This window comes from Epinephelus lanceolatus, chromosome 24 (assembly GCF_041903045.1).
Source record: "Epinephelus lanceolatus isolate andai-2023 chromosome 24, ASM4190304v1, whole genome shotgun sequence".
In the NCBI taxonomy this organism is placed as follows: Eukaryota; Metazoa; Chordata; class Actinopteri; order Perciformes; family Serranidae; genus Epinephelus; species Epinephelus lanceolatus.
Genome location: NC_135757.1, coordinates 14,092,245 through 14,103,705, shown reverse-complemented (window position 1 = coordinate 14,103,705; position 11,461 = coordinate 14,092,245). Strand labels below are relative to the sequence as shown.

The following is an 11,461-nucleotide window of genomic DNA, read 5'->3' as shown; positions in this document are numbered from 1 at the left end:
GCCACAGGATGAGGCTGAAAGCACTTGAAGATAAATAGTGAGTGGTAAAAATAAAGCAGATTTATATTTCTGAAAGGCAGCAAACAGAAAATGTAGTGAGTCACAGCTGAACATCCTTGGTGGCATCAGAGGGTTGGAGAGACTGAGGGAATGTGGCTGAATGAGTGGATGTTAGAATATGCTTCAGGAAAAACAAATTGTCCTTTAAAGGTGAATTTTAAACAATATATGCAGTGTTAAACATATTAGCTGTTAAACTTATTGCTCAGCGTGTGCTCCACATTATGCACAATCGAGTGCCATCTGCCAAGAGAGCCAGACAGACATGTACAGGCAGATAGAGAAGGTGGCGATGGGATAGACGGAAGAGAGATGGAGGTGAAAAGCTGTGACTACCCCCACCCAGCAGCCCCCTACAAACGCCTTCCTGCTCCTGCTTCTCCCTTCCTGTTGCCTGGCAACCAAACATTACAGCTCCCCTGCCTGTGATTGATCAGCAGCGTCTCTGAGCTTGCTTACCCACAATACCTTGCTAGCTTAAAGCAAGCAGGCATTCCCTGTTTGCTCCAACCCCCCATCACAGTGGACACACACCTTAGCGGTTTGATTATATAAGGAAAGGGCGCAGTCAAGAGATGACCTTGTGTTCCTGATGAAATCCAATGCACTGCCTATACCGTGTGTGCCATTGTTGGAGGATCACTACTGAATGCATTAGTCTCTGGTGTGCCCAGCACCTGCTGCAGCTGTGTGTTTATGCAATGAGCCTGAACATATTTCTATACATGAATAGGCCAGCCATTGAGGTGAGAACACAGAGCTCCCTCCTGCTCCTGTCTGATCTCCGCCTCACCCAAACACAGTCTTGTTAACTCAGCAGTGCTCTCTAGAGGCAGCACGGTGCAACACAAACTGGAAGTACTGGTGGGGTGTATAGATGAGAATGTGACAGCAGGGTGACACAGCACTTAAACAGGAAAGCCACGGGTGTGACGTCACAGTGTCCCCAAAGCATGGCTTTACTTTTTTTTTTGCAGTTTTCAGTGAGAAATAGATGATTAAAATACTTCTTGTTGCTGACAGAGGACAGATGTTCTGAGCAAAACTGATCATAGACTGTTCCTGAGGCAGAAAACATGATTAACACATTTACTGACGTCAGAAAAGACTGGTTTAACCTCCTCATGGACTGAGGACGTCAGTGGCAAGCAAGAGGAAGTCAGTTGTTAGGCAACAGACGCCATCTGCTGGTAGAAAAATAGAATACACTGAGAAAATCAAATGCATTTTGTTTGTCCTGATGTAGAAATTATTGTTTTATTTATTAACATATTCCACAACTAACACAATGAATTAAACACCTTCAGTCTTAGATGGATGTTAAAAAGTGTTTTATTCACACTCATGGAAACATACAGTTGCTTTAAAAAGAACATGAAACACATTTGGCCCCCGGGGTTGGCAGTATTGAGAGACAAAGTTAATTGCTCAGACACAAGCCTTTACTCATCTGAAAACTGGAAACAGAGCAGCTTTATTACATCGTTGACATGACTGTAAATAATAAAATAAAAATGCATAAAAGTGTTTTTCAGCAGATAAAATTAAACAGAATTTCGTTATCTCGAAGGTCATGATTTGGCATTATGTTTGTTAAATCTATAGCCTAGCCTAAGTCATTGGCGACATTTTAATATGTTCACATTACAGTATAATTTACATTTTGACTATGAGAAGGTTGAAACATGGGCTTGAGATTGTTTTATCTTCTGTAAGACTGAAGAGACTGAAAGCAGCTGTAAACACACTACTGACACAGCATCACAGTTTAAGTTGATACAGCTAACACGGCAGCAAACAGGCGTGTTTTGACACATTAGAATCATGTTAGAATCATCTGTCATCATGTCTGTGTCCACCCGATGAATGAAAGTCCAATGTTCACTCTTCTTTTGCTCTCATGCCACTCCTGAGAAATAAATATCTGTCTATTCAGCTGATATAAATGATACACTATGTTTGCTTGCTCATTGCTGTTTGAAGGACAGGTGGTGTACAGTGGGTCAAATGTCAGTGATTTCGGTGTCAGACACCAACTCAAAAAGGCAGCTTTCAGGGAGGTATGATAATGCTGCCAGTCAGCATCAGTTTATGACATTGCTGGATGCTGTCAGTTGGAAACACTGCCAGTAACAATGTGATATACAGAGATGAAAAGTCTCTATGGGACTGGCAGGAGGGGAGAAAGATGGGTCAAACAAACCTGGACTTTCACCCAGGAGTCCGTTGTTCATTTCCTATGTGAATTTTAAGCCAAACCATGACCGTTTTTTTTTTTCTCAACCTTTTACTGACATTGTACAGGTCGCATCTAATGAGCAGAAACTATACATGTCCTGTGAAAACTGAAGTGTATTTTGAAAAGACAAAACGCATGAAACAAGCGTAAATTGCCACAGAGTCCTGGAAAGTCAACCATAGACGCAGGAGGTTACCTAGCGCATTGTACTGTATGTGTATGTGGAAGTCCACAGACAAAGCGGTAATATTTGATGGGTTGGGATAAAATCACATTGAAAAATAACTGTCATTATCTCCTGACAGTAGTATATGAGATGGATAATCTGTAAAAATTTCAAAAATCCACCATGTCTGTTTCGCCAGTGACATCATTTTTAGTCTTGAAACATCTTAAGTAAACTGAACACATGCTATACAGACAGGCATTTAAGAACGATTAGCAGCAACGATGAGACACCAGCACAGTGGAAAATAGTGAAACAATACAAGCACCTCCAAATCTGGATTTGTCATAGATGCCAGTCACAACCAGGAAACATGCTGTCATGATCAAATACTTTGTAAGAGGGCATAAATTATACTCCATATAGTTACAGTCACATACAGAAATACTGTTTCATAGAGCTTTGTCAGTGAGCATGTTTTAGTTAATCATCTAAACCAACAGTCTTAGAAAGGTTTAGAGACAACGTGATTTAAAATTAGATCACCTCTGAGCCTTCTGTGTCAAAATCTGTGTGACTCATTCTGTCTTTGGAAGTGCACTTATCAAGAATAAATCAAACGGATGGTTGAAGGTCACAATTCTTGACTAAAGATTTCCAAATATTAACTGATCCCTCTCTGAAGCATTTGAATCATCAGGTGCTCTCTGAGCATGACGTGTCTGTGATTTGATCAGCGTCTCCCTGCGTTTGCAGTCCTGGTTGCTCCTTTATCGGCTGCCTTACTTCCTCCTCCGTCTGCTCCACAGACCCAGCCTCAGTGTGTGAGTCATGGTGGTCTGGATTGTTCTGGAGGTCTGTTGAGAGCGGCTGTTCGTCGGCTGCACCAGCAGGGGCAGTGTTACTCTCACGGGTGTCTACATGTGAGCAAGTTTGGAGTGTCAGGGACTCTGTGGGGTCGGGGAAATGGCAGGGAATGCTCTGCTGCTCTGTTGGGCGGCGGAGTTCTGGGTTTATTTCAGACTCTAATGCGGTCTCTACTGTGGGGAGTGTGGGGGTGACAGTAACATTTTCACTGAGGAAAGCAGGACTGTCATTTACAGAGCTGTCCATTTGATAATGCTGCATGGAGGGAGTGCTGTGGAAGGGGTTACTGAGGCTCATGAGTGTGTTGTTAGTGTAACTCAGCACAGAGGGAAGTGGGACTGAGTAGGGTGGAGGACTCGTTCCATGCAATGAGCAATCCCAATCTTCCTCCTCTTCCTCATCATCTTCCTCCTCATCGTCATCATCTTCTTCCTCATCCTCCTCGTCCTCTTCTTCTTCCTCAGGGTCGATTGTTTCTAAGCTGTGTGTGCTGCAGTCCGACAGCCCACTGCAAACACTGCTGCCATCCTCGTCTTCCTCATACGCTTCATCATCCTCATCCTCTTCATCTTCTTCCTCCTCTTCCTCTTCCTCCTCCTCATCTAGATGTGAATCCGTGTCGCCTGTGTTCTGGAGGTGCATGATGGGAATGTGCGGCGTGCCACTCATCAATGGGAACTGCAGGTTCGGCGGCTGCTGCTGCTGCTGCTGGACCAAGGAGGAGTCACCATGGTAACCGTTGCCATTGGTTACAAGCTGCTGCTCCGGTTGCTGCTGCTGATGCTGCTGCTGCTCCTCACGGCTCTTCTCCAGTTCCAGCTTCATGATGGTGTGCAGGAAGTGGGTGCGCACCCGGACCGGGTTGAACTCCAGGCGTCCCGTGTTGTTGCTGCAGCCTTCTTTGGTGCAGCCACAGGGGAAGGACATGCGGTCCACCTGAAGACAAAGACAAATTTATTCCACCAGTGTCAAACAGTGGCGACAGAAATGGTGAATTCAGCTGCCAATCATAGCTGATCATGCTTGAGAAGAAACTGCAAAATCCACCTTAATGCAGTAGAACTTCATGTACTAAATACCCTGAAGATCTTAACTTAACTATCCATGATTTCTATGGTTTAAGTGTCATTAAAGGGTTGCACTTAATCATCTTTTGTATTCAAAAATCCTCCCAAACCTTGAAGATAAATTCTTAATGCATAAGCCCCAAAACAAGGCTGCTTTTCCAAGGCTCTGAACATTTTTACATTTTTAAACATTTTTGAAATACCAGGTTTCACCAGACAAATGTCAGATGAGAGGTAGAGTGCACTGAGGCTGTCTCAGAGGGTTGGCACTACAGGTACCAGGCCCTTTGTCAAATGGTAGACGGCACAACTCACTGTATTCTTATCATCTTTTAAGTACAATCAAATTCTGAATAGACCCGAATTTTTATGTAAGGAAATATTCACTATAACGAAACTGTGTATAGAAGCCCATGGGGGACTTTATTAAAAATGTTAATGTAAACTTGAAATGAAAATGTAATTCCAGAATAGAATTATAATTTTCCACATATTTAGGTGTTATTTGAGTAAGAATTAAAATGCAATAATTTTCACATACTCATATGGGTGTTCTATGACCATATTAAAATGAAAACGGAAAAGCTGTTTGACATTTAATTTTTAAATTTGTACCCTGCTTTTCAGAGGGCAATATTCAAATACTGATTGAAATTTAAAATATAAATTAAATTAAAAAAGTGAAAATTAAACGTCATGACTTGACTTTTTTTTTTCCCACAGACTTAACCAGCTATACTGTGAAAATTATTTAAATTTTAAGTCAAATTTGAAAATTACAATTCAATTTAAATACTGGAGCCAAATTTTCCTATTGTGCAAACATTATTTAAGTCACAACATAATTTAATAAAGTCCCTCATGGAAGTCCCTCATGGGCCTCCATACTGTCATGCTGCCAAGTTTGTACTTGAAAAATGGAGGCTAACAAGCTATGCTAACAAGCTTCTGCTCAGAAAGAAAACGCTAGTTAACCTAGTAAGCTAACATTATATGCTACTTTTCGTCGTATGCTATTTCAGTACCTATGGTGTACTCGAGATAAATGAAGTGCTAAAATTACAAATGTGCCTACGCTATAGCTAATAACAACCCCCCTCCTGGTAAACTGCCTGTGTGTTTGACGTTGAAGAAGTTCTACTGCACAGACAGACATGAAAACACTTTAGTATTATAGATGGGCCTCACCACAGTTCCATTTACCTGGCACTTAATGCCGGCCAGGCTGCAAGCACAGGTCTCAGGGTCGCATATTCCCCGGCAGCGGCACCCACACTCCTCCCGGGACATGCGGAGGGCACGCAGCTCGTGCTTCTCCTCCACTTCAATGCGTCGGACCCCTGAGGCACGGAGAAGGACACGGCGTCTCCGGGTAGTCAGAGGCTGGAGGAAGAAGTAATCATCCACCTCCGTGTTGTCCACATCCAGGTCATCTTCGGAGATGTCATCCAGCGTCAGGTTGTCCGCCTCCACGGATGACACAGTGCCATTCTTAGTCAGCTGGAGCACAGGAAAGGTAAGGTAAATTAAGACTGGACCGGAAATGCAGGCCTACACATCCATTTAGACCCTCAGGATAATTACATGTGACAAACCCTTTTAACTAAGACTGGATACAGGGCATGCAGAATGTATATTATGAATGCCCTTACTTTAAGGAGGAAAATTAACAAACGGATACAAAAACATGTTGAAGCTCAGTATATTGAGTTGTCCCACTGACTTTGAGTTTGACTGCATTGAGCTTCTCCTCTTTGAGGTGTTCCCTCAGCATGTTCCGGTGGCTCCGTTTCTGCTCCAGGGCAAACTCCCTGAGGGTGAAACGCTTCACCCCGCTGTGACGTGGTGACATCCCCAAGGTGCTGCCACCCTGTGTGGGCACACTGGTGAAGCCCTGTCTACGGTTGAAGTAGTAGACTGTCACGCTTTCAAAGTGCACGTTGCGGCCTCGCAGTCGCTTAGACTTCTGCTGGAGAGTGGCTGGGATTAAAACAGAGAGGTGGGAACATACTGAGTAAAAAAAAGAACCAAGTCTGTACTTAAGTGCTTTGAAATACTATGAAATGCTAGCTAAAGAGAGACTATAACTTCTGTCAGTGATGAAGTGGAGGGTATATGCAGGTATATGGTTTACACCTTTCCAGTATACCCACCTATCAGTCAAAAGTCAATTGGAATATACAGGAACCCCATTTCCTCCTTGGTGACCTACCCATCTACCTCGTAGTACACCCACCTCATCAACTACCACTACACCACTGACTTCTGTTCAGTCTTAAGCAAAATTACAGGATAATGGTAAATGTCATGTAACAGTAGCACAAATAAAGATGAGTCATAACAAACTGACAAAGCAATATAAAATCTAAAGTTTGCTTATGTTAGCTTACATTAGCCACCATAAGCTAATGGTCATACCAGAACAAATAAGGCTGTGGAAGCAAAACCCTTGAGTGAATTGGACTGAGCCAGGGTGTGTTTTATTTCTTATTACTTCGACTTTTCATCTGCAAGAAGAAGAATGTTATTTCAGATGGTATCTAGAAATCTCCATAATTTAAACTGTAAAAAGAAGCTATTTGTTTTAACTCTAAAATTTAGTGTTCCAAAAGTTAGTGTGCAGGCTCTTGTAAAATTTTAAGTGAACTGAATTTGAGAAGACAAGTTGAGGTAATTTTGTAATGATTCAACTTGTCGCATATAGACAACAAAAGTGGTCCTAGAATAAATCCCTGGGGTGCATCACCAGTGAGGTGGGGCACATGTGAAGGACGTCATCCCACAAAAACTGAGAAACTACTGGTGGTGAGGCAGGAATTTAACAAGTTGAGAGCCATGTCCTTAGTACCAACCCAGTTTTCCTTTCATTCTTATATTATTGCATCTAATAAAACTTTTTCGAGTGAAGTTAATATTAAAATTTAACAGCAACCAGAGTCAGATGTGAGATGTAAATCACTGGTGATCATAATGGCAGCAGTTTCAGTACCATAAAACAGGCTAAAGCCAGATTGAAATTGTATAATGTAATAGATCAAACGTGATTCTTATTGATATCCCTGTTGCTGTTGAATTAGGGTGATCACATCTTGGCAAGTATTTATGTCCAGCCCTGCTGGAACATTTGCTCCAGGGCCACTTATACTGTAGGTGGAAAGATTTTTGACTTATTGATTTTTTATTTATTAGATGCAAACAGCACATTGCTGGTGTATGTTGTCAAAGTGTCAAGTGCCAATAGGTATACATAAAATCTCCAAATGATCCCTACAGTAACCATGCTTTTTTTCTTTCTTCCTTTTTTGAGACACAGTGGTTGCACCTTTGATTCCACCTCATTTTAAATAGTTTCTTCTTCTCAATGTTCTTGTCAAAATGACACTTTAGAAATACTGTTCACGTGAGACTTCAAGTGATGGTAGCGCCTCTAATTGTACCAAAACACACTAGGTGCTGACAGGAGCAGTGTGGTAAGGTGATCTTACAGTCCAGCAGCCCAGAGGGAACAGGATGGTTGAGACTATCACTGCTGTTGCCACTGTCGCTGCAGGAAACCTCATCATCAGAGCCCTGTAGGGACAGGTAAGGGGACGGGCCCTCCTCAAGCTTCCTCTTCAAGATCCCACTCATCATGTGGCTCCTCCCGCTGGTCGCGCCTGCACAAAAGATGAGGGCAAAGTTTCATGGGTGACCACAAAAATATATAGGCCATAATAATAATGATAATAATAATAGTAGGATTATAGCACATTCGATGCCCTAGGCAAGCTTACTCTGCCCCGCATCCCCCACCTCCACACACACGCAGAAAACAAATACAAAAAAATTTCTTCTGTATTTATTGTATTTTATCCCAAAAAGATCAGAAGCTATTGAGAAATAACATAAATGAAAAACTTAGTTAACAGGCAATAATAATATTATATTAAATAACATCAGGTGGATTGTTGACACCAATTAAGATTAGCCATTTTAATTAGCCTTCTGAATCACCAGAAGAAGAATTTTGAAGAGCAACTAACTTAATCTGACTTATTTAGAAAGAAAAAAACTTGTGGGTGGTGACACAAAGGGTTTCCAAAAAGTAATTATTTAGAAATCACTCAGCGCATTCAGGTTGCATTGTGGTTATTACAAGTGTTTTATATTGTTCCAGTGTCCTCCTCAGGAGCTCAGGAATAATAATTTACTCTATTTCTAATGGACTCTTAAAATGTTGGAAATGAAACAGACCATCCTGAGACTGGATTACCCATTTTACCCATTTATTGATCTAAATCCCATTTTTTTTAATTACACCTGCTGATCAGCTGCATGCACTGAACTACAACTCAATTATGCCGACTTTAATCCAAAACTTTATGTTGAACTAGCAAGGCATTATCACAAAGCAGACAGCAGAAAGGAGGTGTTTGATTTTATATTAGTGGGAAACTATCTGCACTGATGCTGGTATAGAATGTCACCCATTAAAATAACAGTACTACTCAAATGAGGTCAGTAAATAGTTCAAAAAGATATGTAATTAAAAAAATGTACATAAAAAATTGCAGGCTAATCATTATCATCTAGTATTATAGTGTACTGCAGTTCTTTGTGCGTGGTTTGTCCAAGTGGTATTGCCGTACTCCAGCAGTAGCTGTTGCTTAACTGCTGTGGGTAGGTACCATCACTGTATCTCTGTGTCTTTATTTTCAAAAAAAAAAAGGCTGGGTTAACTTCAGGAGGGGTAAGACAAGAGATCTGAATAAATTTTGAGCAGATCATTTCCTGTTAATATTGCATCAGAGATTTGCATTTATGATATTTTTAGAAACTTTCTATATGACTCTCTCCGTGAATATACCTTGTGTCCAGATCCATACTAAAAATGTATGAATGGACAAAAGCCAAAAATGGTTTATGGCAAAAAAATATTTGACAATTTCGACAATCAGGCTTCCACCTCACCATCTACATTGCCAATTCTCCATCTCCTTAATGTTTGTAAGCGTGGGTCAAAGTTTCTCCCATCAAGTCTTTTTTCAGACATCGCAACTTTTGCATGGGAAATTCTTTCAGGTCTCATTTTGTGCGTACACAATGTTTCTAAATAGGAGCCCCGGTCTTCACTGTGCCCCTATCCTGTGAGATTTTTTTAAGTTTATACTGTATCTGTATGTAAACTTTCATTTACTTTTCATCACAAAATAAAGGAAATAAGATAAAGGCTGGTTGTATTATTATTATTATTGTTGTTGTTAATTTATTTTTTTTATTTTTATTTTTATTTTTATCAGTTTTGGTGAATAAAGCCTTGTAACTCCCTATGAGGATTTGGCGACTCCTAGTTTTCATAGCATATCATAAAGAAATTATAGAAATGTGTGTGCGACCCTCAGTCATATGATGGCTCCCTAAAACTTTGAGACCCTAAAATGGTCAGTTTAGTGGTTGAATTTGTAAAAAATGTTCTTGGAAATTCCATTACATGATTTTGGCCCTGTGTTGAGGGAAATCTGGCTTAATTAAGGATGCTTTATGCAAAACCTGGCACCACACTGTCATGTGTTGTTAGGTGACCTTGCCAAACTTTGTGATGCTTCAAACCCAGAGAATGACTCGTGTCAAATGAAGTGTCGCACTCATTAAGATTTTGATTAACTGATATTTTGTATTGGTTGCCTTTGTGGAAAATTAAAAGCACGCCAACACTTGTGATAAGAGATGATTTGCACACATGGTAAGTTCTCTCCCACGCTCCAAAAGCGCTGCTGATAATGGGGAGTGTGTCTTTAGCCCTCTGCACTTTGTTGATACTTAAATTTCAAATTGGTAAAAACTGTTGAGCTGACTGCTTGGACTGGTGGAGGATTACATCATATGCAGCAGAGCTGGATGCTGGGCCAAGCTTTTCCTCCGGCTTTGTCTCCTTTCTCTTACTACCTACTGCAATATAATTATTCCTCTCTGCCATGTCCTTTACTGCCTTATCATCATTTCTAGTCCTCATTTTTTTAAATCCTTACCTTCTTTTGTATAATTTAATATTATTACTAGTTCCCTTTCTCTATCCTCCCTGTGTCCAGCCTCCCTGGGGTTCAGTCCTTTACTCCAGCTCACTGCTTTTTAGGAAAAACTGTAAAACCAGAGAGATCTGTAGTAGAAGATACCCTGAATGCATCACAACATCTCTCTATGTTTTTGATGTCACAGAGGGTGTTGCAGTTTTTCCTGGACCCAGAAGGGTTTCCTGTGCTGTGTCTCTTTAACCTAAACGTCCCTGGTCGAGCTCTCTTAACCGGTGCCAAACCTGCGCACACACACACACACACAACCCTGCTCACGTGTCTGCATGCATGCGCAACCTCCCACTCCCCATGCATGTCCCCATCCGAAACACTAACAGGGGAATTCTTATTGACAAATGTAAATCAGCATCACCCTGTGACGTGTTTAAATCCCTCAGCACCTGTGCTGCTGCGTGTGGGGAGGTTCTCTGTGAGTCTGTTTGACCGCCACTGACCTGTTTCCTTGGCTTGCCTTTGGTTTCCAGGAAGTCCTCGACTCTCTCCTCTGCATCACACAGTGTTCACCAGCAGCAGCCAAACATCCCCATGTGTCGTGATGATGCAGTGAGCGCTGCCATGATGCCTGCTTCTCTCTCTCTCTCTCTCTCTCTCTCTCTCTCTCTCTCTCTCTCTCTGTGTGTGTGTGTGTTTCCAGCAGCCTCTGGCACTATTGTGCAACACTGAACACCTCTGCCTCTGTCACTATCTTATACGTTCCCCCTCTGCACCCTCATCCTATGCTCATACTGTCAAGTCTCTCACTGTCTGATTCTCTCCTGCTCTGCACTCTTTTCTCCCTCCCCCTCTCCCTCTCCCTCTCTCTCTCTCTCTCTCTCTCTCTCTCCTCACAAAGACTTGTTAGCTCGATGCTGCTGCCGGCTGGAGCGCTGGAGCTTGACTGAGGTGAAGCAAGCCCTTCGAGATCACAGAGAGAAGGGGGGGTAGTGGTGGTAGTGGTGGTGGATGTGATGGGGTGGGGGTGGAAAGTGTAGATTCTGTATATGAACCACCT

At 41.8% G+C, this 11,461-nt stretch overlaps 1 protein-coding gene across 2 annotated transcripts; it reads right to left on the bottom strand.

Annotated features, from left to right (window-relative positions):
- Window positions 1–3,021: 3,021 nt before the first annotated feature.
- On the bottom strand, window positions 3,022–11,260 carry LOC117249776 (uncharacterized). Of its 2 annotated transcripts, none has more exons than XM_033615490.2 (5): window positions 10,905–11,260; window positions 7,885–8,055; window positions 6,123–6,379; window positions 5,588–5,899; window positions 3,022–4,268 (listed from the first exon to the last, which is right to left on the bottom strand). In XM_033615490.2, the coding sequence occupies exons 2-5, from the start codon at window positions 8,030–8,032 to the stop codon at window positions 3,162–3,164; spliced, it is 1,824 nt and encodes a 607-aa protein (XP_033471381.1). In that variant the 5' UTR covers window positions 8,033–8,055; window positions 10,905–11,260; the 3' UTR covers window positions 3,022–3,161. The 2 variants fall into 2 exon arrangements, with proteins under 2 accessions (XP_033471381.1, XP_033471383.1); XM_033615492.2 differs by having other exon boundaries at window positions 5,603–5,899.
- Window positions 11,261–11,461: the final 201 nt, after the last annotated feature.

Coding starts and splice junctions, on each gene's coding strand:
- LOC117249776 (XM_033615490.2), bottom strand. CDS start 8,032: ATGATGAGTGGGATCTTGAAGAGGAAGCTTGAGGAGGGCCCGTCCCCT. Junction 6,380..7,884: donor TCCCTCTGGGCTGCTGGACT/GTAAGATCACCT, acceptor TTTTAATCCCAG/CCACTCTCCAGCAGAAGTCT. Junction 5,900..6,122: donor TCAATGCAGTCAAACTCAAA/GTCAGTGGGACA, acceptor CCTGTGCTCCAG/CTGACTAAGAATGGCACTGT.